Source organism: Electrophorus electricus, chromosome 14 (genome assembly GCF_041902795.1).
Source record: "Electrophorus electricus isolate QZ-2024a chromosome 14, ASM4190279v1, whole genome shotgun sequence".
Taxonomy (NCBI): domain Eukaryota; kingdom Metazoa; phylum Chordata; class Actinopteri; order Gymnotiformes; family Gymnotidae; genus Electrophorus; species Electrophorus electricus.
In genome coordinates, this window is record NC_137510.1 from 18134277 (window position 1) to 18161862 (window position 27586).

At 39.7% G+C, this 27586-nt stretch overlaps 2 protein-coding genes across 4 annotated transcripts in view; both read left to right on the plus strand.

Moving 5' to 3' along the window:
- Positions 1-3291, plus strand: part of cubn (cubilin (intrinsic factor-cobalamin receptor)) — a 30420-nt gene extending 27129 nt beyond the window's left edge. Inside the window, exons 58-65 of one of the 2 annotated variants that reach the window (XM_027015307.3) lie at positions 462-667; positions 802-964; positions 1221-1429; positions 1563-1707; positions 1808-1989; positions 2306-2471; positions 2558-2793; positions 2921-3291. In XM_027015307.3, the coding sequence (XP_026871108.2) occupies positions 462-667; positions 802-964; positions 1221-1429; positions 1563-1707; positions 1808-1989; positions 2306-2471; positions 2558-2793; positions 2921-3028 (1415 nt within the window). In that variant the 3' untranslated portion in view covers positions 3029-3291. Of the gene's footprint in view, positions 1-461; positions 668-801; positions 965-1220; positions 1430-1562; positions 1708-1807; positions 1990-2305; positions 2472-2557; positions 2794-2920 lie in introns of those variants that run through there. The other variant, XM_081695675.1, reaches the window with a different exon arrangement.
- A 2295-nt stretch (positions 3292-5586) lies between these two features.
- On the plus strand, positions 5587-27483 carry rsu1 (Ras suppressor protein 1). 2 transcript variants are annotated; one of them, XM_027015733.3, is made up of 9 exons: positions 5587-5683; positions 5912-6023; positions 6307-6357; positions 10017-10137; positions 11925-12043; positions 12956-13038; positions 13435-13549; positions 16307-16439; positions 25532-27483. In XM_027015733.3, the coding sequence occupies exons 2-9, from the start codon at positions 5915-5917 to the stop codon at positions 25632-25634; spliced, it is 834 nt and encodes a 277-aa protein (XP_026871534.1). In that variant the 5' UTR covers positions 5587-5683; positions 5912-5914; the 3' UTR covers positions 25635-27483. The 2 variants fall into 2 exon arrangements, with proteins under 2 accessions (XP_026871534.1, XP_026871543.1); XM_027015742.3 differs by having other exon boundaries at positions 5608-5738.
- The last annotated feature ends 103 nt before the right edge of the window (positions 27484-27586 follow it).

The window sequence follows — 27586 nt, forward strand, 5'->3', positions numbered from 1 at the left end:
CATCCATCCATTGTTTGTGAAAAGGAGCCATTAACCATATATATATATATATATATATATATGTGTGTGTGTGTGTGTGTGTGTGTGTGTGTGTGTGTGTGTGTGTGTGTACATCCTGTTCAGCTACTTTTATATTTGAAAATAAGCTTCTTCATTCCTTTTATTTGGAACTCCCTTGGGGATGGCTAATTTTAGCACTGTGTGGATGAGTGAGAATTATGGCAGAAACTTCTATAAATGTTTACATATTCTACAATTTAAAATGCTGATTGTGGATCTCTAACTGATTTTAGGATTACTGAATAGGTGTGTTGCATGTGGAAAAGAAGTGACACAGGCTGGAATATTACATTGGTGGACAAGTACTGCCACCTGCTGATTATTTTTGCAATCTTACAACAAAGCAAAGCAGAATTATTTGAGTGAGGAATTATCTCAACATCTCTCCTGTGATGATTTAGGGCCTCAACAAGGTTGTGGTGGCTATCTTACCTCCTCTTCGGGACAGTTTGGTTCACCTGACATCGACATGAATGGGAAGTATGAGTCATTCATGAACTGTCTGTGGACCATTGCTGTTTCCCCCAACAAAGTCATCAACCTCACATTCACCACTTTTGAACTGGAGGGTGATTCTGACTCGACCTGTCTATATGATTACATAAAGGTACAAACCAATCAGTTTTGGTACATGCTTGACTCACAGTTTGTATCTTTAAGGACACATGCACACCGAAAATGTATTACAGTATTTATCAGTATCCATCTATATTGAATTGTTGGTTTCTGTACTTTCCTTAGGTCTTTGATGGTGACAGTGTTGATTACCCATTGGTTGGAATTTTCTGTGGGAATGTAGTTCCTGCACCCTTTGTGTCAGCCAGTAACTTCCTCACAGTACATTTTGTCACGGATGGCTCGGTGGCTTTCAGAGGCTTTAACGCCACTTACAGTGAAGTCAACAGTAAGACAACCTCCATTTCTACACAACTCATCTTGCAAAAGCTGCTGAGATTACTTGCTGAGTTCCTGATAAGGTTACAGTGAATACCTTGACAGATCATTTTGCAAGTGGTGAACTTTGCATGACTGTGCCAGTATTGTGCATAAAATTATAGAGCTAAGCAATAAATGTATCAGGTTAATGCCCCTAATGGTCCTTAGTAAAAAATGTAGATGCATTCAGTCCATACTCACTAATAATTTGTGTGTGTGCCCAGGACTATGTGGAGGAATATATAATGCCACAGCCACACCTCAGACCATCACTTCTCCATTTTATCCCAACCCATACCCTGCCTTCACCTTCTGCCGCTGGGTCCTGGATGCTCCTCCTCAGGAAACAGTGAAGGTGATTGTTCAGCAGTTCCATCTGCAGACCAGCCAGGGTTGTTCCAGCAACTTCCTGGAGATGAAAGACTGGCCTGTGGTAAGACTCAACTATCATACTTCATGTAGTTTAGCCTATAACCTTGTGTACAGAAGATTGAAGACCAGCCTGTCTGATTTATGAGGACAAATATGTGTTTTCCTCTGGGAGTCAATCATTTGTTGTCTTTCAGGGAGACTATGGACAGGCACATAAGTTTTGTGGTTCAGACTCCCACATCCCTGACTTCTACAGCTATGATCGCACCATGCACCTTACCTTCCAATCTGACACCTTCATGACTGGCAATGGCTTCAGTCTGTCCTACCAAGTGGCAGGTATGTCATCATGGGTAATCTTTGAGTACATTATTCTCAATCATATGTATTATGCTTAATGATTTCCAGGACACAGTAAATTTGTGCATAACATTTTCAGGATGCAGCAGGGTGTATGAGCAGGCTTATGGTTACCTGAAGAGCCCAGGCTGGCCTGCCGTGTATCCTCATAATATGGATTGTACTATTGTCCTCCGTGCACCTCAGAACAACTTCATTTCCCTGTTCTTCGACAGCTTTGATGTAGAGTCTCACCCCTCTTGCAATTTTGACTTTCTGGAGGTGAGGAAATAGCATCCTTTGAGATACATCATGTTAAAAATAAGAGGCTTGACAATAATACACATGTCTAAAGTAATCAAACTGTATTCCAAGTATTGTGGTGTGGTATATTAATATTGCATATAACAAATCTCAAAAGTAATTTAACTGCATATAAATAAATGGAATATCACATGTTGGTTAGCTTGGCTATATGTTGTTGAAATTTTGCAGTGCAGTCATGTTCTCTCTCTCTCTCTGTGTGTGTGTGTGTGTGTGTGTGTGTGTGTGTGTGTGTGTGTGTGTGTGTGTGTGTGTGTGTGTGTGTGTGTATCAGGTAAGGAACGGCAGCACACCTTCAGCCCCTCTACTGGGAAAATACTGTGGGAGCTCACTGCCTAACCCCATCTTTCCGAGAACCAATGAGCTCTTCCTGCATTTCCAATCTGATTTCATTACTTCCCGCAATGGCTTTGAGATCACATGGACGTCCTCCTTAGAGGGTAAAATAAACAGTTTACAATCAAACATCCCAATCAGCTCTTGTGGAGTGAATTCTTAAATCTTACATTCTTTCCTTTCCCTTCAGGTTGTGGTGGACAGCTGTATGGAGACCATGGTTCTTTTACCAGTCCAGAATACCCTGGTACCTATGCCAATGGCACTCACTGTGAGTGGGCTATTAGGGCCCCCAGTGGAAGAGTTGTGACAGTTACATTCAACCAGATCAGCATTGATGACCCAGGAGACTGCCAGAACAACTATCTGAAACTTTATGATGGACCAGATGCCAGCTCACCATTTGTTGGGCCTTACTGTGGAACGGTAGGAAATAGTTTGTTCTGTAGAGAATAGTACCTAATCAGCTGTTTTGGCTCTCTCAGGAAGACAGTACATTATGATGTCATATCATTTAGTCATAGCTTTCTGTTTTGTTTTGTTTTTCCCATAGGAAACAAATATAGCACCATTTAGAGCAACCTCACATCATGTCTTCATTGTGTTTCACACCCAGTCTGTTGTGCTTCCATCTGGATTCAGGCTCACATGGAGTAGTTGAAGATATTCTGGGGAACAGTATATACACACACACTTGTTTACAAACATTAGATCACAAAGATTACAATCATGTAAACAGTGCAATTCAGGGCAATATTCACTGTGCAATTAATTATATAGAGTTTAATTTTTGCTTGATGCTTTCATAGAATTTCTAGATGTGTAAGAATATATGTAATATATTTGTTGGTGAAATGAATATTTTGTGTACTCTACTTTGCAGTGACTGACTGACTGTTTGAAAATAAAAGAGGACAAAAGCTATTTGTCGTCAGTTATGAGTGAGCTTTGTGTTGAATTCTGGGTAAGACTTTCTGTTGACAGACAAGTAAAGGGTGGACAATCAACCACTTACCACTATGTTTAATTCAAAGTAAAAAAAATTTCCAGTAACCTAACATCGTTGCATCTGGCTCAGAGGTTAGGTTATGCTATATTGTTCATAAACAAATTTGTTATTGCTTTTGCATTGCAAGTGTTTTCCCACTTCTTGCTTACTTTATAAATTAATGGTGCATTCATCATTTTTAAATTATTTGTTTTCATATAAGTAGACATACTGTCATGGTGCACTGGGCACCCAGAGGGAGGGACACGCCCACTGGCACACACACACATTGCCCCTGCCCTGCTACCAATCACCTGATCACTGAGTACATGCACCTGTACCTCATTTGTTTGTTCTCTCCAGTATATAAGCCCACAGGTACCTTCTTCCAGTGATGTGTATTGCTCGCTTGTACTGTGCAGAGAAGACGGCCATTCTCATGTCACTGCACCAAGAGCCCTACTGCCAGCACTTTTGTACCTTTGTTTTGTTTAAGTTCTCTCGCCCGCTGTGTGTAGTGCTTGATACAATGGAGAATAAGGAGTCTCTGCAACCACACTTACATCTCGCTCTCTCAGTGCTGCCATCACAGATACCAGTTTTACCCACAATAAGATGGGTGTTTTTTTTTACTTGTGAGATTAAATGGATAATGAGAATATAGTTTGACAATGAATGCAATAAAAAATGTTTGAATGTAACATCTGCCTCTGACAAGTTACTGTCAGAGTAGTTAATTTTCTGCCTTGCTGAACTGATTAATTTTGCCTGAACTCTCCTGGCAGCTTGTTGCCCTATACACATCAGCCTAGCTGAAACTGCTGACAGGTCAATGCTTGACCCTTCACATTTGACCCATGAATGAACAATGGAGTAAAGGGGGATTTTTAAATCCCACTAATGGATCTTTTCCAAAGTCTGTCTCTCTCTCTCTCTCTCTCTCTCTCTCTCTCTCTCTCTCTCTCTCTCTCTCTCTCTCTCTCTCTCTCTCTCTCTCAGTAAAATAAGGTTCATCCATGCTGCAGGCATTTGCTGCCACCCCTCAACAAATATTTCAGTTCTAAAAATAGACATCACTGTTGTGCAGTCACTGTTGTAATGATCACCCTGAAAACAAGAGCCAGAGAAAAACAGAGAAAGGGTATTTCAACTTAGTAAACTAACACAATGGCTTTTTCTTGAGCCAAGACAGAGCTCTTCCCATAGAGGAAAAGTATTTTTGTTTACCTCTGCCCCATGCCAGGGTCATTCATGCTAGAAGAGGAGACGGAGAAGGCTCAACCTGCTGTACCCTCCATTTTGCAGATCAGGACACTGGCCAAAAAATGTGTCTCCCATGCAAGGTAAACTTCAATCGACATGTGGTTGGATTGGAGTGCTAAATAACACTCTGAAGACAGCCACCTGCTTGGGAATTTCTTTATACAAAATACTCTCCTATGGGGTTGTATTATTCAATTCAATTACTACTCTGAAAGCTATCACATAATTTTAATATGTCTGTGGATTGACAACAAAAGCAGGGATTCAGGGATTTTTTTTTAAACTCAAGTAACTTTTAATATGGATTTTGAAACCAACTAAAATGAAGCAATTGTGTTATCACAAAGTGTTAATATACTGAAAGTGTAGGTTATTAAAGCGCATATTTTAGCAATGGTTTATTTTTTATCATATTACAGTCCAATTATATGTCAACCGTGTCTTTTTTTTCAAAGCCTTTTCGGAACATTTTAACATATCAAATATCCCCGCTTAAAATTAGCTTTGTGTAAAATAAGGGTAAATTTCTTTATCAAACCTAGTAACCCAAATTACACTATAGCTACGAAGGTTTTCAAGCATCTACTACTGCAGTATACACCTGGTTTTACGTCGGAGCACATTTCTGCTGCAACTTTCATGGCATTGGTAAAAAAAAAAAAAAAAAACTTTTTTTTTTTAAATCATGTGTTTCATTTGGCTGCGATTGTCGACAATTTCTTTTAAACCGCTGATGGCAAATATTCCTATACGTTGATTGGTTGAAGAATTTAGAACTTTTTTGCATCTGGATGTCGACGTGCCGTATTAGGCAATGTGGCTACGAAAGTTTATGTTGTAGCACATTTCTGTTACAACTTCCTCTCATGCTATTGGTGAAAAAATATCAGCAACAGCGCTTTAACATGCGTTTCGATTGGGTGTTGATTGGGGAATGAAAGGACCTATAAGAAGCTTTTTACATCTGGCTGTAGGAAGTGGCCTTTTAGGGAATGTAGTTTTTCCTACCTACTTCCGGTTGGGTGTGAAGCATATTTGTCGCTGTTGAAAACAATTGTGCCTAAGGTCATATATTTTATAGATTTTTATAGAGTTTATCTAAACGTTAATTTTTAGCAAGGTAAATAGTAAGCAATATTTAGCCTGTTTGATTCCTGTTAGTGCACATAGCTAGTTGCTCTAGCTGTTCTATCTTTCGAGCTAGATTAGCTACATAGGTGTTACATTGTAGCGACAGAATCGCGTACATTTGCGTCCTTTTGCGTTATTGATACAACTATGGTCTTCTTACAGAAAATGTCAAAATCTCTGAAGAAGATAGTGGAGGAAAGTAGAGATAAAAATCTTCCCGAGGTGGATATGTGCGACAGGGGAATATCGAACATGCTGGACATTCCTGGATTATGTGAGTGTGTTTGAGGGTCTCGTCATCCTAAACGTTTGTAAAAGTGCACATTTTTACTGCGTTACAACGGTTTGCTTCGTTAACTACACTGATTATAAAGTTGGTTTTAGTGTTCATTAAAAAACCACTCGTTTTTTCCAATGTTATGACTTGTAAAACACTCTTACCTCTTACTCTTTACATTTTTCTTATCTGACATAGACCACACATTAGCAATTCGTTAGCACCATTAAGTAAATATAGTTATTAAACATTAATCGACACCTCTTATTTTGTTTTGCAGTTACATTGTCTAACATAACTCAACTTGTCTTGAGCCACAACAAACTCGCAAGTAAGTACTCAATCTCACTGTCATCTTGACAGTTTGACAAGCTGTTGCATGACAGAATATTGATATCTGTTTAATGTTATAAGGTTTAATGCCAAGTGCTAAATATCTGATACGTCTTTTGAATTACATTATATACGTGGAGACACAATCAGTGCTTAGCGTATTGTCGTGTTTATTTGATAGTAAGAGCCCAGCGATTAACGCGTTTCCCAGTGGTTAGTAAAATAGCAATTTGTGCGAGAGGGGCAAAGGGTTGGAGAGAGCGCGAGATTGGAAATTGCTAGTGCACGAAGTTAAAAACAAAACAAAACTATAGGTCCCACAGTGTATTGCATTAACTACGTTGTACTGTGAAAGTAAACGGATGGTTTATTTTATGGAGTCGGTGGTGAGAGAATGCCAGTGGCAGGTGCATATAAACCCGGTAGATAGGTGTTGGGATATTTGTAGCTAAGTCTGCCACATCTTTGCTTTTCCAGTCTAATTAAGTGTAGCTGTGAAGGAGTTATCAGAAGTAGTTAAAATGGCTAGCCAGTGGTTGTGGATAAGGAGAGCACAGATTAATTGGGGGAATGCCCCATAAAGGTGGAGAGGTTGAGGTGTGTAATGTGGTAGATCTAGATGGAACTGGTGGCACATGCATTAACAGTGTCAGTGACTTACTCACCATGACTTTAGTCATTGAGGAATGCTTGGTGATGTGATAAGTGAAATCCATGTGGAACTGGTAGCACTGAGGAGACATTAATGGTGCCGGTGGGGCTAGGTACAGCATTAGTTGCTCGGAAGTCCAAAATGGGTTTTACGGGTTGTGTGTGCTAGTGGCATAGTGCGTAAAGCCCATATAGATCTGGTGGCAATGAGCGTGCATCAACGGTTGACACCACCATAGGGCTGGGTACAGCCTTAGAAACAAGGAAGGCCAATTTGGATTTATGTTTAAGGAGGTGCAGCTTGGTTTAAAGCAATGTGAGCTTGGAGAGGGTGAGGCTGGATCACCAGACCTCACTGTTGAGAGTTCTGGAAGTGTCATGGGCTTAATTCAGTGAACCATAGACAAAGGGCTATCTGATGACCCCTGAGAAGAACAAATGATGTTGTGGTTGCTGGAATGACAAGAGTAGGCAGCGCCCTGTGTGAAGCTCTAATGGAATAGTTACATCTCATTCTATATATTAGTACAATAATTACTTTGTGGGTGGAAAACATAATAATAATATGTTTTGATTTAAAATCAATTTTTTTTTAAGTAAAATCAATAAAACTTCATGTAGCAACTTTAGGCCCTCTTTGAAGTACCCATTTGTTTACATTTAAACCACTAGAGAGCAGTATTGGCCAGTGAGGAGTATTGAAGACAGGTAGGGCAATGAATTAAAAGGTGGCAGTAGTCTTCTTAAAAAATGTGAACAATGTGCATGTTAATAAATTGAACATGTGCATATTTACACTCTAATGGCTTTCTAAACATGACCATATTTACATATTAATTGAAATTATGTGCTATAATTGTAACTTGAGCTTGCTCCAATCATTGTTATTACGACTGGAAATAATTGAAAGGTTATCAATAACCTTTTATAAATTACAACATTGTAGTCTCTGGCAAGGCTGTAGATTGATAGTATTCATAGACTCTAACCTAGATATAAGGCTTAATTTTCCATGGCGACAATAACTTCTGTAAGTCAGTTTGGACAAAAGCATCTGCTAAATTCTATAAATGTAGGGCATAAACCTATGGATGGACTACTTTTAGTCAGCTGGACCTTTAGCTGGACTTTTGGCTACATTTAGCTGAAAGCTGCATATTTTGTCTCATGTTCACTGTAAATGCCTGAGGAGGATTTGTTTGTTTGTACTGGAATGATTGTAATCTCCATGAAGATCTCACAGTTTGATATTGCTCATGTTTGTCTGGTGTTATTTTTAGTGATGATCAAAGCTGCTTAATTAGCTTGAGTTTGTCCATGTCTCCTGTCCTGAAGGCAAGATTTGTGAATTCAGTCACTGGTTGTTATCATAGGTTCTTGCTCTTTGTTCACTTCATTACTTCATTTTTTTAAAAATTTCACTATACATTCTAGCTTTATGTATACATTCTATTTTCCCTTTGTATCTTAATATATTTCTGGATGTACCATCGCCCTGCTTATTTTAGTGGTCAAATGGTTTCATTTCACACACTCTCTGCACAAAGTGCAAGAATGTAAAGTGTGCCATCTTCTTGAACTTTTCATGGTAGTCAGGAATTACATTGACATTTGGAACCCTTTCATTAGTGAGGCTGGTAAGTAAAGTCCCTGTACTGGCAGGGATGAGGGAGACACTGCTGCTACTGCCAGGGTAATGAGAGAGTGAAAGAGAAAAACCGAGGAGTAAGGGAAAAGGTTTTAAAACCTCTCTACCATCCAGTCTTTACATTGCTCTCACTTCTTACCATCAATCACCCTTGCTTTTAAGGAGCCTTGTGGTTTCATCAAATAGTATGTAGGGCATATGATTTCCTGAGCTCATTTGTTATTCACACATACGCACACATATACTCTCATATGAGAGTAACATTCAGAAATATGTAAAGAATTTGTGTTAACTATGCTTATTAATTACTTTAACTGATCATTTAAATCTTATATCAAAATATGAATTTCAGGGTGAAGTGAGATCAGTGACATTTCAGATTTGTATTATGTTTGCAATAGTGGAGTGTGTGCATACGCCAACCTCTGGTTCTAGGACCCTAAGTGTTCTTATTCATTCTGTGATTCTCAACATTTTTTGCCACTTTAATTGAGGCTAATAGATGGTATTGTATTGATTTTAAATGCTAGATAAGATGTGACAGTACATACAGAAATGAAAAAAACAAGAAAGTGAAAGACAGTATAGACAGTTATCTTCCTCACTTTGCAGGCATTTTAATATTGTAATAAAGCCACTATAGTATGTGTTAAAATTGCTATTTAAATTCATCTGAGAAATATAACGAACAGAAATGCTTTATTTATTTAATTTAATATAAAAATGTTTTTGTTCAGACTCAGTTTGAATTGTGTGCTGCACAAAAAGAACAAAAGTCTGGGGCAAAGATATTGATAAATACAGTTTTGTATAATTTTTCTGTCTGTGATGGACCCTGAAATATCCCAGTGATATTGTAGCAATATGCTGTGGGTGCACAAGGTGGAACTGATCTCTCTGAAGGAATTCATGTAATGGCGTTTGTGTACACTCCTACCCACCATTATAATGAAGGCCGATTGATCAGGTAATAATCAGATAGATTTCCTGCTATCCTCATCAGTCTTTGACTTGGGAGCATGGAAGGGCAAGCCCTTTAGGAGAAGAGGGGGAAACAGAACCGTTATGCTAACATCTTCATCATTTAAATGTCAAATCTATCGCTGGGCGAGTGACCTGTAATAGAGTCATCAAAGACAGAATGCCTATGCCCCGACTCTCATAATTAGCTCGTTAAACCCTGTCAGGTCAGAAGGAAGCCCCTGAGCCTTGTCCTATGATGCTGTTTGAACTCTAGCTTGTTTTTATACTAGCATTTGATTTCTGTGAATTTAATATGACAACAGGTTTAATATGACAACAAGCTTTTGATAAGTGCTGTTTTTATGTTTTCATTGTTCTGTTTTCCTTTCTGATAGCTGTGCCTCCAAACATTGCTGACCTTAAGAACTTAGAGGTATTGAACATGTTCAACAATCAGATAGAAGAACTGCCCACTCAAATCAGCAGCCTTCAGAAACTGAAACACCTGAACCTGGGGTAAGAATTTATCCACATCAGCTGCATTGTTTGTGTTTCTTTTGTCCTTTTTAGCTAGTATTTGTTCAAAGATATTTTTTTCTATCAAGAAACCAACTTAATATTTCTTTAAGAAGTCTTGGGTTTATTGGTCATTGCCAGTGTTTGAAGCATGCAGAGCTAATATACATGCCTTTATTAAACATTTGATGTAAAACGTATTTAGAATTTGCATAAAATTGTCTAAAATGTGAACAGCAGGAAAACGGGTAACGCCTTTCCCATTAAATTATTTTAAAGTAACATTGATTAGTCATAGACATTATTGTTCAGTTTTATAAATTACCCTTTAAATCATGCTCTCAAAGAAAGCGTGATAAAACTACAAATTCATGAATTTGAATGGAAAAACATGCTAAAGCATTAATATAGTTTAGCTCCCCTAAGAGCAGTACTCTCCATGCCCAGTCAGCAAAGGCATCTTGAAGCCCGCACTTGTGCTTGCCTGCTTTTTACTCCTCAATCAGTTTTAAGGTTTCTCTTTAGTTAAAACATTGTTCCTTAAGAATTTGGGTAGACCTGCATTCATTTGGCCAAAATTATTCCCATAAACCACAAACTTAGATTAAGGTAAAAATGACTCATGAACCCTGCTTCCTTCCCATTGTTTCTCTGCTCTGTGCTATATTACAGCAGGAGTAAATGTCGGGTCTGCAGCTTGTATGTAAGGGCCCACAGGCACTGTGGTCTTCCACTTACTCCCTCTATTCTTAGCACATTCTGCATCACACTGGCCTACAACAGAACTCAGCATTTACCAGCATCCAAATACTGAGGCTCTCATTAATCCCTGAGGGCAGGGAAGAGGAGGAGGCCTCTCAATGTCACACGAGATTAGGGAGTGCCACAATCTCCCCTGCATCTGACATCCCACATTTCTATTGATTTGCTGTCAGACGCGTCATTTCCAGGCATAATCTTGGGACCATAAGCCGGGTTGCTGTATTCGTGGCGGTGAGTCCTGGTGGAAGACTGGGTGTGTGCCTGCCTGCCTGATCTCATTTGTCAAAACAATTCCCCACCTCTTGTAATTGCTTCACAAACAAAGAACGGAATAAGTTTGTTTGACTTTTAAATCCATCAAGAAACTGTGTGTGTGTTTTGCAGCAGCTTCCTGTCACAGTGCTATGAGGGAAAGGTTGGTAATGAAAGTGGGGAGGACATATAGACTTAGAAAATAGAGGCTTAAGTGGCCAGAGTTAATCAGCTTTTGATCTCAATCTCACTCTGACTTACAGAAACACATACACACACATACACACTTCAGTTTTCTATTGCCCATTGTAAGTAACATACAACTCTTTGCAGACCAATTCTCAGTCACTGAAGTGTCTCGATACTGTGTCTAAGCACAAGATATCCCCCTCTGAGTTATTGTCCATGAAAAGTAGTTTATTTTAGACACAGTGTGGTGGCACTGAATTGTGTCAAATTAGATAATTATAGCCTTACAGAATGGTAACTCACTTAGCTGGAGATTGCTATATTTTGTATTAAGTTGTATTTAGATATGTGTCATACTCTTTTAATTAGCGTAGTGTTTCTATATCTTGCATCAGTCCTTAGGAATAAATATTGTTCCTTATTGTTGAGTTGTCTTTGACTATGTTACTACTGTATATGCCTTCTTACAGAGTCTAAATTTTGTGTGTGTGTGTGTGTGTGTGTGTGTGTGTGTGTGTGTGTGTGTGTGTGTGTGTGTGTGTGTGTGCGTGTGTGCGTGTGTGTGTGTGCGTGTGTTTGTTCAGGATGAACAGACTGAGCACACTGCCCAGAGGATTTGGTTCTCTCCCAGCACTGGAGGTCCTGGATCTCACTTACAACAACCTGAACGAGTCCTCACTGCCAGGGAACTTCTTTTACCTTAGTACGGTTTTTTTTTTGTTGTTTTTGTTGTTTTTTTACACCTTTCTCTCTCTTTTTCATTCTCTACTCACTCACACGAGTAAACACGTAATAAACGCACATTTCCAATAATTTCCGATGTACTCTTGCATAAAGTGGGTATGCATATATCACTATCTAGAACAGGACTTTGCTAAAATAGTCAAAACAGAATAGCATTTAACTGACTAAACTTTATCAGCGTCATCACAGCTATCATCATCATCATCGTTGACTTCATCACCATTCCAATCAAAGCTTCCCCATTAGAGAGCCTAGGCTGATCATTGGCTAGCTCTAGTGCTCTGTACATCTGTTAATGGGCTGTTATTTTAGTACTGATGACATGATGAAAGCACGCACTGAACAGCAATCAGTGTTTTAGCCCCCCCTTACACCCTCCCTCCTCTATTTGTCACTGGTAACAACCAGCCTCTGATATTACCTCTGATTCCACCAGCAAATTAAAATGGATCTGATTAATGAATAAGCTTCAAGTGATTAAGGTCAATCAGAGACAGCAGAGCATGCTGCAAGAAGAAGAGGAAGGTGAAGAAGATTAGTGGGCTAAGAACCAAGACTCTCAGAGTTATGTCTGTGGAGCTCTAAGCACATGGTTATGAATGAAAAAAAAGTGTTCTGTAGCTGTCCCAGAATCAGTACATTGGTGAAATTTCTTGCACTAATTATTAAAATTTCAGTTTGGTGAATGTGTCTTTTTCAGTATGTTAATGTGTATGTGGTCACTCATACATGTTGATGGCTCCTCAAATAGATCCACAACTGGACGTTCGTTATTAATCGATGCTGACCATCGATATTGATCATGTAGCACTTCACTTAGGCCTGCAGTACCATGCCCTTCCTCACACTCCCCCCTGTGCTCCCATTTTAGCCACACTGCGCGCACTCTATCTCAGTGACAACGACTTCGAGTTCCTGCCCCCAGACATCAGCAAACTGGCCAAGCTGCAGATAGTGAGTAATTTATCTAAATTCATCCCAAAATCAATCCCCCTTTTTTTTATACCCTGCTGTCTGTTGGATTTATTCTTTAGAGTACATGCTGTCCTTTATCGTGAACTTGTGAGAGGTGCTTTAGGGCTGTATGTGCTTCATCTGAGGCTCTGAGTGCTTACAGTTATCTCAGTCAAGACATTGCGTGGTGATAAACCAAGCTTATGACTGAAGTTTCTGAGGAAATCTTCTAATTACATTTAGATGATTCAATCAACACCAAAGTTATTCTTTGAATGGTCTTAGAGCTCTAGTAACATATGATCTGTTTAGATCTGTATTTACAGAATAATCTCAGAGACTCTTTCACCTGGTCTTCCTGACCCATTTGTCTGTCCTCTCTCCTGTTTTTTCTAGCTGAGTCTGAGGGACAATGACCTGATCTCATTGCCTAAAGAAATAGGAGAACTGGCCCAGCTGAAAGAGCTGCATATCCAGGGCAACAGGCTGACTGTGCTGCCTCCTGAACTTGGTGAGATGTGGGTGTGTTTGTGTTTGCCTCACTGTGTGAGCTGGGTGTTTCTTCCCATTTTCATTGTACAGTACTAGGATCTATATTATAAGGCAATCACAGAATGCTTGCAAAAGAGAGAAAAATGAGTTTTAAAAGAGTTCTTAATCTATATTGTAGTTCATGTTGATATGATAAAGATGACAGATTAATTAAACTGATCACATACTTTCTTGTCATAGCATGATGCCATGTTGTGTATATTTGATGAGATGCTATATATATATATATATATATATATATATATATATATATATATATATATATATATATATATATATATATATATATATATATATATATATATATTGTGTGTGTGTGTGTGTGTGTGTGTGTGTGTGTGTGTGTGTGTATGAGAGAGAAACGGTGAACATAACTCAGTGAATGCTGTAGTTACAAGCCATGCTGAGGGCTGTGATCAGCTCTGGCTCGGTGACACTGCACTTCTCACTGAGGAGTCTTAAAGGCCATGCCAAGGTCCACACTCCCTCTTGATGGTCCTCTCTCTCAGTTTGTCTTTCTCTCTATATATCTCTATATATCTCGCTCACTCTAATGTTTAAACATATGGTCTGACAGTGACAGCCACTGGTTCTGTTCTGTTCTCACAATAACAATTTGTAGGAATGTCTTTTTTGTACACACACACAAAAGAAAATGTGACCCAGCTATAGACCATTTCATGCAAGCGTGAAAAAGACCAGTTAATAGACACACATATGAATAAGTACTTATTTTCCCTTCTCAGCAAACTATAGCTTCCAAGACATCCTCTTTATTTAAACTTTATAATTACCATCTATTACATGCCACAAGATTATATATGCATTACTTTTTTCATTCATCTCTAGAGCCATACTTTTTTTCTTCTCAAAATCAGGTTTAGCCTGTCTCATAACACTTATTGGGCAGAAAGGGTACTTGGGAAGGGAGGCTGAGTGTAGGCTGACACACATATACACACCCTCTACCCTGTGCCTGTTCTTCTCTGCTCACACACACACAGCTTGCCTGAGGAGGTGATAATTGGCCTTAAACAGACAATGTCATCCACACAGCATCTTTTACAAACTGCCTTGTTGAATTATTGGCTGTATGGGATGATAGTTTAGCAAATTCCATTGTCATTGTTGTCTCTAGTAGTGAGTTCATAGTGAGTGTGTTATAAGTAGTACTGTTAAAACATTTAAAGGACTTATTGACACACTTCTAGTATACGTCCAGGTAGATGTTTTGGAATATTTCAACTTGTCATTGTGAGATGTTAGCTGAATAAAGGTGTCAGAGAGGATTACACAACACACAGGGGTTCTCTAAACTTGCAACTTGCAACCAAGTTTTATATAAACTGGATTGATTTTTTTTTAATCAATCCAGTTTATATAAAACTATTTCCTATCTTTCTGTATTCAGATTGTTGAATCCAGAGCTTCACAACCTAATCAGGTGCATGTTAATGACCTAGAGGAATGCAGTAGATGTATAAGTACTGGTATGTGTTTGGTGGTAGTCCCCCTCTGACCAGTGGAATGTCTCCCCCTGTGTCCCCTACAGGAAAGACTCTGCCTATTGAGCTTATTAGGACCATCCCGTTATGTCTCCTTAATCCTGTTCCTCATTGCCCAGCCTCGTTAGAGCTGACACTGAACTCTGTGTGTCTGTCTGTGTGTCTGTCTGTGTGTCTGTCTGTGTGTCTGTCTGTGTGTCTGTCTGTGTGTCTGTCTGTGTGTCTGTCTGTGTGTCTGTCTGTGTGTCTGTGTGTGTGTGTGTGTGTGTGTGGGTCTGTCTGTCTGTGTGTGTGTGTGTGTGTGTGTGTGTGTGTGTGTGTGTGTGTGTGTGTGTGTGTGCGTGCGCACATAAAAGAAAAGAAGTACAGAGAAGAGCTCAGCTAACAAGGAGCAGCCAAGCACACAGAGGGGAGAAAGGGAAAGGAGGAGTAGTACATGGAGAGGAGGAGAACCTCGACAGCAGAGGGAGGAAGGGAGAGAAAGAGAGTGCAGGCACATTATGACTCCAAACACAACACAGAGTGACTCTACTGGAGTACTCAGCTGTAAGGAAGAGGGCCTAAAAGCAAGACAGGGTACATCTCCTGAGGAATGGTAAAATAAACAACATAGAAACTGTAGACATGATCGGTTTTTAACCTGAGTTTACTCTAGCAGAGGTTATTGAGGTTTACTTCTCTATCACGCAGTACACAGTTTACCTTGAGATGTCCTTGGGAATTATCATAATCTGAAGCTCTCAGAGATGGGAGAGAATGTTTTATCCTAGAGCAAGCCTTATCTCATAACTCTCTAAAGCAGGATTTTAGCAGAACTGTGAGGTTTCAGTGGAGTTGAAAAGTGAGGCAACAGATTAACTGCTAAATTACACTAATGGTGCTGTCTGGCTGGTTTATGAAGCATGACGTTGTATGCCAGGCCCCAGGTTTAATTTAGCTGATCTTCTGACAGCTTTTTCAACACTTTCTAATCAGAAACAATTTAATTAGGCCCCTTGTGTGCTACAATGTGCCACATTAGCACTGTGACCTGTACTGTTACATTGTCAAAATTTTCACTCCCTTTTTCTCCCCTCCTTTTATCTTCACATCCTCCTACCCCCCCCCCCCCCACTGTTCTCTATACTTTCCCTCTCCATCAACCTTCTCTCCCTCTCCCTCTCTCTGTGATGCTCCCTGTCCCCCCCCCACCACCCCTCTCTGTTCTTTAGGAAATCTGGACCTGACTGGCCAGAAGCAGGTGTTTAAAGCAGAAAATAACCCCTGGGTGACTCCCATAGCAGATCAGTTCCAGCTGGGCGTATCCCACGTTTTTGAATATGTCCGCTCTGAGACCTACAAGTAGTAAGTGACTTTTCAGACTGCATATACTTTGTTAGAATTGTAAATACTCGTATAAGACATAGATATACCTTAGTATGTTTCCTTAAGTACAACAAAGATGTTGGCCCTATTCAGATGAGAGGTTTTTCGCCAGGAGTACATAACTTCAGTATTAGGAAAACGAGATTACATTTCCACCACTCACATACAGACGGTGGTTTTCGGCCACAAGAGTTGTTGACAGCAATACCACACAGCCTGTGAACCATATTGTTCAGTCTGCAGCTCCGCCCATGTTTGTACATGAACCCCAGTGTTGTCCGTTAGCCCCATGATGGCTGAATGATGGATTGAGCAATACTGCTCAAACCTGTAAAACATGGCAGTACCTGCAGCACTCTCCATGTAATCCATTTAGATAAAACACATTCTTCGTATTATGCCCTTTAACTATGAGATGTCTGGCTGATGAAATGTCTGCCTTTTATTGAATATTTGATATAAATATAGACACCCTATGCAGGCCAGTTTTATTTTTGAACATAGTTTTCTGGAACAAGCCCAATGTTGGCTCAATGAACGCAGATGAGCAGACATTTTTATTAAAAGTCTCGTCGATTTACCACAGAACCAAACCAATTAAAGTGAAAGCTTGAGGCAGTCCTCTTTTATAAATGATAGAGGAAATCTCTCTTACCTCTATTGCCTCCATCAATGACAAACTTTTTTTTTCCTCTGGCTTTTTAATATAATACACATAAAGTGGTCTATAATAGACTTGAAGGGAAAAACAATACTGACATAGTACACATTTGTATTGAGTCACTTCCATTTGTTAAGAAACCCAGCCCCAAGTTCTTTTTTTGTATTAAACAAATGTTTTAATACATTTTTGACACTTCTTTCTTCCAGCATTATTGTAGACAAAAATGTATATGTTTATCTCTCATACCGTGTAGAGCTCACCCACTGATTGTCCTTGGACACAATTTCACATGAGCAAAATCTACTATAGCTTGCACTGTAAGGCAGCTTCTGCACAGCTTTGACTGAGCTTTGACTGAGGGCAGGCTTGGTCGCCCCAATAGCATCTTTAGCAGTAGCAAGGTTCTTTTTGTGCAGAAAAACTTTCTGAATTAATTGTAGCATATTGTTGGGAATCCATTGCAATTTCTCAATCCCCCACAATAGGCGAGGCAAATCCTTGTGTCTGATTATTTAGCTGCCTGCTGAGCTTGAGTCCTGAGGCGCCCTCAACCCACTTACTGGAACTGATCTCCCTCCAAAGCACCAAAATGCCTGCCTTTAATACTCTGGCAGAATGTCAGGTTTCCCATGTGCATATGTGTATGTGTGCCTTGGCCTACTCTGTGAACTCTGTACATGATGGGTGTAAAAGCCGTTACGTGATTTCCTGAATTGTATATATGCAGCATTTTTTAGATGTGGCATTGAAGTGGACCTCCAGATTAACACTTTATGTCCTTTTTATGGATTATATCTACATGGGTAAATTTAATGACTGATAGCTGAGGCAGCAGTAACTCTATCACAAATTGGAATTCCTGTATTTAGTGAGTGTCGTCTGCACCTGTGATCAATTTCAAAGCGGATTGTCATCAGAATTGCAGAATGCTGAATGTGCTATATTCCTTAGTCAGATATGTCTGGTTTCAGACTCATTGCTCATGGGGCTTGGATCTGTTTTGTACACCTTTGACAGCTTGGTCTTTTTGATTTTTGACTTTGAGAGCTGCCAAGATGCATTGTTTGCAGATGACTGCATCTGTTTGTTAAAGTTGCAGTCCTTGAGTTTAAAATGCAAGGCTGATGTGGAGTTACTGGTACTGAGTGCCAAAAACAGACTTTTTTAAATGATATTATCTTTCCCAAGGATACGGAAACATTTAATGTTTTACCGAATTATTTACTTCTTTGTTGGAGGCTGGAGAGAGAAGCTGGCTAAATAGAGCTATCATTTACCAAATAAGCCTTTCCTGATTTTCCTGAGTCTTTACCATTATTAAGAAAAAGGTCAGTGTCTCCAGCACCATTAAGGTCACTGAGGCAATAAGATAAATGTTAAAGAGGAGATGTGGGCTTAAGTGGTCATTGATGTTTAAGGGGGAACTGAAGGTCAAGGCATAGTGGCCATTGTTGGGAGAGATCAGACACTTCATGATCAGTGGATGGTGCTAACTCAGTCACACACCATACTTTATTTGGTAATGCCACCGAAGAGGTTAGGTAGTGTTCAGCTTCTCTTAGCCATCCCAGGATATTCAGTTCTTCTCTACATAGCTGTCTCTAACCATACCTCTATGTTCATCTGGTGAGTGAGGTGAGTGAGTGGGTGAGGTGAGGTGAGTGTGTGCGTGCGTATAGGGCAGGGATGTATCCCATTAGACAAGCGTTAGCAGGGTGTGAAGTCTGGACTCTGGATATGTCCATGGCTCAACAGTTTCATTCACACCTGCCTAAATGTCCTTCAGCATTGGATCGTCACCTTCCCCAGGCCTATTTTCTCTCATTCTCTTGCACTAACCCTCACTCTTGGCCCCTTTGCTCGCTTTCAATTACTCATTCTCACTCCTTATTCCAGCTATTTCTCACCTTCAATGGATATTTTTGCATAAGCAGTTATTGTTGAAACACCTAAGTAATAAAAATTGTTAGAATAGAAATATGCTTCGTATAGAGAATGAAGAGAAGAAATTTGTTGCCTTAGGTAATTGAACACTAGCTAGCAGTTTTGAGATATGATGGTGAGGCTGAGTGGAGCTGTTGCACTATATGCTAATGTGAGTCAGACCATGTGGGGTTCTCGTATGGAGATATGCCTTTTTGGCCCCCTCCCTGGTGACCTGGGAGAGAACACATGCTTGCAGAACACGCTTACTTGTCCGTTTAGGAGTTAAAATGAATGAAAACATGCTCCACCAAATCCTGTCCTTCCTGTTCTCCCTTTCCTCTGTTGGAAATGGTTTGGAAGCCTCATGGCAGAAGGCAAGTGTGTTGGGAGAGGGGGCACCTGCATGCATATTTCATGAAGTGGCTTGTTAACCTGACAGAGGGATCTTTTGGCTGACTGACGGTGTGAGAGAGCAACTGCATGCTCATAATGCATTAACATATCGTAAAGCCTGCCTTGCCGCCATCTTTTATTCATCCTCCTCTCTAAATGCTTGTTGATGGCATGCAGCAGAGCTGGGCGCTGCACAAGGCACTCGTCACAGCTGTCTGCGGTTGACTGAAGAAACTGCAATTAAAATTGCTCTGCTTCCTATCCCCCCCCCCCCCCCACGCACACACGCACGCACACACACACACACACACACTCTCTTAATCATATGTCCATACATAGGCTCCAGTGTGTTAATCTACTTGTGAAAAGTCATATGCTTTTAGCGCAAGAGGTCACATGTAAGTAAGACAGATTTATTGCTGATGTTTCACATTGATTCACGACATTTCTGTACTTTGTTGATCAACTATCAATTTGAGTTTGAGCCCTTTACTTGTTATTGCAATGGCATAAGAGAATCTTGGAAAACATGTCAAAATATCTGGCTCACTGTGTCCCAACAGAGACTGTCTGCACTGGTCCGTGAGAGGCCAGAGACATGAGAGCCTTCCTTCAGTCTCTGCTGGGTTCAGAGGTTAAACTGGTGTCTTCTGTGTTGTCTCAGAGTGGCCCAGACGGACAGGAAAGTACTATAGCCCAGTGCACATTGGGCTGGGAAGTTCCCACAGACATAAGTGTCTAGTGCACTCAAAAAGATTACTGATAAAATCAATGGTATTTTATTGGGTTATATTTGGTAATTTTTCCTAATGTACAAAGAAAGAAATCCAATTTGTGATGTAAATTGTAGTCATGTAAGACTGGAATACTTATAGATACTAGTTGTAGGTGTGGGCTTTGATGAACCCCACTGAGTACTGTGAATGTAGAATCGGATTTGCTGGTCAGCACAGGGATAATGATCACTAGATGCCCTTAGTTCTATAACCATGCATCTCCACAGGCTGTGAGCACTCAGCAGTTCTCAAAGACGCTGAGTCACTGGGATGACAACACATACCTGAGTGAGCAATTATCCCCTTTTCTTGTTTCTTAAGAGATTTTGAACAATATTAACTCTAAACAGTGTGACAAAGTGAGAGAGCTAACAAATATGAAATGATAGGGCCAAAATATCTGTATGGAGGCAAAGAATAAAAGCAGTCTCAACACAAATTGGGGCATTTTACTATATAGTGTAACTCTTAGTGTGATGTAGTGAAATTTATTTTGATAGAGGCCATTGCTGTAAGTCTACTTTAACCACATCTCTCAGCATGAGAGGAATGGTTAGTTGAGCTTAGAAGTCCCACATTTTAGTTGACTTTACCATTTATGTCTGTGCATTAGTCAGCCTTAGTGCACATGGTCAGACATCCTCAGACATCTCCACTGTCTCTCTAATTAGAGTCATGCATTGCTGCACCCTGACACTGGTGCACAGGGATCTAGAGAGGTTCTGTCTGCAGATTTTCTTCATTTCCCAGAACCTTCCCTAAACAGAAGTATCTGGTAATTTTGGAAAACAAAGCGAATATCTTTCCAGTTGAGCACATGTTCCTGATTTTATGGTATATTTCAGTATGTAGTCCAGAACTATGTCCTCATGAATTGACTCTTTTTATGGTAGCTATCAGAAAATGAACTCAAATATGCGGTTTCCTTTATATAAAATTGTGAAAAGCCCTCTGTTAATGTGTCTTTTGACTGCATTGTGTAGAGTAGCTTAGTAGGAGCCCTTCGACTATGTGCTTATGCACAATTGTCTCTCTGTGCTTATGATTACTGAGTATTGGTTGAGAGAGTTGGGGAGGAGAGAGGGGCCCCATCGCTTCTCATTAGACCAGGCTCATAGACAGCTCTCTGGGCCTGCTTCCACACCTCCACAGCTTCCTATAGGTTATCAGTCAGAGGCCTCATTAATGGCCTCCGCCTTTAAAACACAAACCTGCAGCCACCTCACGATGGCTTTGCGCAGGGAAAACACTGAAACAAACCAGACACTCTTTACAACAGAATTAATTATTAATGTAAAAAACAATTCCACCACATATAACTAACACAGTGTAATAGCATTACCCATTAACACACAACAGATTGTCTTTTGATTATTGTGATGATGCATGTTGTTTGTTGGTTGGCAGGTAAAAAAACAAACTGTAACGTAGTAATGTAGTCTCTCTTGCATCATGGTTATCATTGGTTAGAAGGGCTAGCACTAGTGGAATACCTTTCATTTCTGGCCTGTGGTCATGGCGTTCAGCAGAGCAGCACACATCAGCAAAACAACATGCTTTATCATCCACAAAGTCCTGGCTAATAATGGGTGCATCTGGGGAGCAATCTGTTTTGAACAGTGCTTTTGCCCTGTTTGTCATGTGTCTTCATTATTGTCATTTAGTGTCATTGAGCCTGGGCATGGATTTCCATTGGTTGTGTCACAGTGGATAGTACTTTAGACAGAGTGGAGTGTTCACCCTGTCACAGCTCCAGGCATTTTGGATGGGCTATCTGATGTACAGTGGCTGAGGAGGGGAGTGACGATCAGTAATCTGTCACTGTTAATGTGCGATAATGCCTCAGTTACTTAATTTTTTTGTCTGCTTCTCTCCTTTATCCCTTAGATAATCTCACTATCTCTCCAGTTTACACTTTTCATGGCTACATGTATTTAAGTCCCTGTGGCTCAAACTGTTTCACACAAATGGAAATCAACTGTATTTTGTCTGTGTTGTCTTTGTGTGTGAGTAAATGCTATAATTTATACCTCAGAATTTTCATATTATAATTTTTAACAAAGTAGCAGAAAATTGAAGCCTCAAATGCTGCACATTGCTTTAGTGATTAACAGGTTTTATCTTGCCATAGTTTGAGTCCAATTTTTTTATATGCTGAAGAAGCACTTTTTTAAGTGTGCAGTGTGCCCCTGTTCTTGTTAAACTGGAAGGTTGTGCTCATTCATATTCTTACTTCAGTCATATTCTTACTAATCATCATACACTCTCAACTCAATAAGAGGCCTAACAGAAATCTAGAACTTTTCACCAATTTTAATATCTGATCATCGAATTCAGACCAGACCACATACTCATCCCAAACACAAACGCTCAGCCTCACTGCAGATACACATGCATATGTATTTTCAGTCACTATCCAGAAACACACGTTTGTGATTGACTCGACTGTGTATACAGACACATTGGGCTATAACTGAGATTAATTAACCCGAGTGGATTTGAGGAACCCATAGGAATAAAATCTCTTCAGCCACATCAGGAATCAGATTCCATTAACCGGACAGCCCCAATTCTGGGCTTTAATTGGTTCTAAGTGCTTACTGGGACAGATGAATGGGAAATCTTTGTGTTTATACCAAGGCAGGTCAGCAGAGCCATGCAGCTGTAGTAATAAACCTACACTCCATTGATTTAGGTTCAGGGATCTGGATGCTGTGACCGTGTTTGACAAAGCTTTGGCTATGGCAGTGGAAACAGGCATTCACAGTCATAAACTGAAGAACTAAAATTGGGTCTCCAGAATCTTGAGTATTTTAATAATGAAGGAAATATGTCAGAATAGAAGCAAATATGCCAGAATATTTGTAGACCTGACTTTTTTTTTAAATCTCTTGAGGCTTATCAATCTTATAGTGCTGACTTTTGAGGCTGCTCTTGTGAGACTGCTTTGTATGATCCAGTAACACCTCTGGAGTGGACTCTATGATGGGCCTGTGGACTGTGCTGTGAGTGTCGTTTATGTCTCCCACCGCTCTGGTTTCTCAGTATTCCTCCCATGCTGGTGCGCTTGTCAGTGGTGTGGGACGCTGACAGAGAGTGAATGCTCCAGTGATCCCCCACGCACCCTCAGCCAATCAGCCTGATGTAAAACAGTCCAATTTAGCTCAAGCCTCGGTGCCAATATCTATGTGTATCTGTCAGCACTGATCCCCCAGCCTGCCACAACCATATCAGCTCATAATCCCTGTGCAGATCATAGTCACTGCTGTTACATACATACATACACTCTAGAGATGCACGCCAAATAGGTTCCCTAAAAGCAAACATTAACTCAGCAGCATGTCAAGCTTACAAAATCACAGATTTGCCATCCTGATAAAGTTAAATACAAATGTAGAACTTCTAGTAATTATTAGACAATCAGTATTGCTGAAAAGGAATGTTGCACCTTTTAATGAAGCAATAACATTTTAATTCTTCTCATTCTATTCCTTCCACTCTTACATTCATATGAATGCATCCCATTCATAGTGTTGCATATAGTCTTCTCAATACTTTCCAAGAATTTTAATTGAAATCAATTTATACCTCTTTAACATTCTAAAGCTCCATCACTCATTTTACGAGGATATTTCATTGCTCCCCAGATAGACTTTTTATTTTATAACTGAATGGATCTTTTCTCTTTTCCACTCGATCTATCAGCTTTGTGCACTTATGCAAAATAACTTTGCTTGTTATGACAACACCAGTTGCATTCTGAGCTGTTATTGATAAAATGAGTAATTCACCTCTCCTTTGCTGACTGCTTAACATTCAGCCATCAGCTGGGCACTTTCATTCATTCCTTGCACTTTATTTTATCCCTGTTCCTTTCTTTCCTGCTTTCTCTCTCTTTCTCTTTCTTTGCTTATTTCTTTCTTTCTTAGTATTTCCATCTGTTTCGCTTTATTTTTTGTAGAATTAATTGTAAAGTCTACTAAGAAAAATGCAAACATCTAATTGACTATCTACAACAAAGGCATAAAATCCAAATACCTTCATACACTTTAATGTCATTGCTAATATTTTAGACTAATTTTTAAGTGTTATTTTCTTGGATTATATGTCATCAGTTTGCAATATCATTCTTTGTCTAGATGTACGAGATGTATGAACATGGCAACTGTCTCTGGTATTTACAGGCTGTTTAGTTCCATATGGACCAATAGTAGAGGAAGCTGGAGGAACAGTAGCTGCTAAACCCCATGGGAGAGTACCAGAACAGGGCCTTTTGGTCACAAGCAAGAGCGAAATGGGGGGGGGGGGGCTGACTAAACCAGCTTTGGCACATAATTAGATGCAGTTTGCCTCTTATAGTCAGCAGTGACGGTATTTGTGTAAGATGCTGCCTTCCATATGCCTCCCAACTGTCGCAATAATAACATTATTAAAAGAAAAAGATTTTCCACTTTAAAAAACCCTCAATTACATCGTCAGTCCATGCACACTTTCAGCTTGACTCTCTGTGTGATAGAGTCTTTTTCTGATTAACCTCACTCAGCTATGGCTATTATCTGCATATATTAAACATGATCTCTAGTAGTGTTGTAGTGTTCTCACTTGACAGTTTACTGGTCTGCACTTCAAATTAATATATAAAATTATTTATACATTTAATTATGCTCTGAGGCTGCTCAGTCCTGAAGCTTGCCCAGTGCAGCGTAGTCGACCCTGCAATCACCAGCCACTTTGTCAACAATCAATCAGAGACCCTTATTAGTGTGGCAATGACTGGAGTAGAGCATCAATTAGCCTGGCTCCTGCATCCACCCACATGCTATCTCCTGTCCACCCCTGCTCTCCTGCTCTTGCTCTCACTCTCTTTCCCCCCTTTACTTGTGTCACTTAGCTCAGTATTTGAGTGCCTCTTACACAGAGAAAGGCAGTGGACTGGAAATGGTTCATCCTCTTTTTACCCTCTCTCTCTTTCTTTTTCCCTGCTGTGGTTTCCCTCTCTCCATTGCTTGAGCCTGAGCGACCTGCTTTTGGATAATTGTCTCTCTGTGCAGTCCTCTTATGCAGCACACAGCTGTGGCTGGACAGCCTTAAACACCACAAAGGGTCTGCTGTCTCAGTAGGGGACTCATCAGTGTTTGGCATACTCAATTAGACCTCCTTCAGTCCAGTGGCCCTGAAAAAATGCTGCTGTTCACCCTAAAGATAACACGATGCCTAGTGTTTTTATTTATTTATTTTTCATTATACTCAATAAGTCTTAAATCTTGCTAAACTGTCCGGTGTGGTAACTCAGTGTATGTTCTGCCTTTCAGTCTTTATGGTCGACATATGCAGGCCAATCCTGAAGCGCCCAAAAAGAATAATGACAAATCAAAGAAGATCAGCCGCAAGCCCCTGGCAGCCAAAAACAAGTAAAGTTAAGGAGAGGTGATGAAGAACTCATATCTGCCTGTCCAAGATACCTTAATGCATGTGCCTTTCCATACTTTTCTATTTATTTACCAATGGAACACAAAACTTATTTTATACTCTTTGTGTGTTTCTCATGTTTGGCCTCACAATGCCTATGCCATGTCTCAAACAGCCATCAGAGTATTTCTTCTTCTTTTATCTAGGCCCTCTTAGTGAATCTACTGTGGTATTTATTGCCCTTCTATCAAATGCTGCAGCATGCTTTTATAAGGGTTACTTATAAAGCCATTGAATATTATGTATCTATATATTACTGTGACACATTGTGCAGATAAAGCCATAAACATTCATAGCTTTGATTTTTTGTATCATTTCAGTTTTTGCTTTGAGAGTTGCGAAGTGTTGCTATGGATAGCATAACGCCCCACATTAGTTTACTTTATTATAATCCAATAGCTTTTAATTAGGTTAATGTTATAAATGTACCTTTACCGAATTTACTGACTGTAGTCCATCCCAGTACCATGCACAATTTATCTACCACCCTTGCACGATACGTCACTATTCACTTTTTGACCACAGAACCACCGCTGCTGATATATTTGTGTAGTGAAACATTTTCAACCCAAAAGTGACACTGACATGGTTGTGGCATGTTATTAGGTGATGTGCTTGGACAAGCGTATTGGGCCCAGCAGTGTTGCAGAAGTTTTTAAATGCTAAAGTGCTGAGTTAAGAGTAGTCTGCCACCCTGAAATATCGAGCCAACAATGCACTGTGGTCCTCTGGCCGTTGATAATAGCAGGAACACTAACATTGATTACCACATTGTGCATGGCTACAGATGGGTATGGTCTACAGCTATACACCTAAAAGTTACCAGGTGGATGTATTTAATGTTGTCAGTGGGTGTGGATGACAACATATGAAATTAGATATGGTAACACATTTTGAGTGTCGCAGAGCTTTAAGCATCTATGATTCTAATGCTAATTAGATGTTTTAGAATAATATAATGTGCCTTTTATTAGTTTTCTTTTTTACAGTAAGACTTAGAACACACCATCAAATACAGTTGTATTATGAAAGTATCTCCATATATCATGAGATGGTTTTGCATGCTGATCAGATTGGATGATTAATTGAATGTTATGTGTAGTCCACCATTTACTAGTTGGCCATCTGCAATGAAGAAATAATTTTATTATATCTAACTGTTTTCATTTGAACCGCAGCTTTTCTGAAGAACATTTTTTAGCTTCTGGTGCTGGGCTCAGCAGTGATGGGTGTTGCGTAACTGAAGGGGGATTTTGGAGGGGTTTAAGGAATTTAGGTGCGTTTGTGCAGAATAGTGTCCTGCCTCCAGTGGCATGCATCTGTCTTTTCCCTCTGCCATGCTTCTTGCCTTACTGACTCATATGAATGGCTGCAAACTGGAGTTTGCAATAGTTCATCAATTGGAAACCAGTCCCAGAACAACAATGCAGTCCGTTTCAGTGTTATTCAAGAATGGAGTGCTATTCAAAGAATGGAGAGCTTGTTCATCTAAAACTCTACATCCAAAATATAGAGCCAAACACAGCATCGGTTTACAATTCAATATTGTCCGTGTCAAAGTGTACATGTACTGTACTAAACCAGCTATTTTGAGAGAACTCAAAATGTAAGGTAGCAAGGTTCCCCAAATCTACATCAAGAGCATTGGTATTAATATGTTTAATATTTATTGTCATAGGTTTGTAAACATTTTATTACAGCAGCAATTAAAGAATGTACCTTTTCATACTTTGAATTTGCTTTGTCACTCTGTCATATTTCATTTTCTCTAATAAACTACTCACTTTGACTGTTATTTATGTCTAAGTATTTTGTATTGCAGACAAAAGTGTATGATTTATTAATGCAGAATATTCCATATAAATGTAATAGCTGAATTTGAATATCAGTATTTTTGG

Bases quoted from the DNA above. Each gene is read 5' to 3' on its own strand.
- rsu1 (XM_027015733.3), top strand. From the start codon at position 5,915: ATGTCAAAATCTCTGAAGAAGATAGTGGAGGAAAGTAGAGATAAAAAT. The intron at 6,024-6,306 runs GTGAGTGTGTTT...TTTGTTTTGCAG, and splicing joins GCTGGACATTCCTGGATTAT to TTACATTGTCTAACATAACT. The intron at 13,039-13,434 runs GTGAGTAATTTA...TGTTTTTTCTAG, and splicing joins AACTGGCCAAGCTGCAGATA to CTGAGTCTGAGGGACAATGA.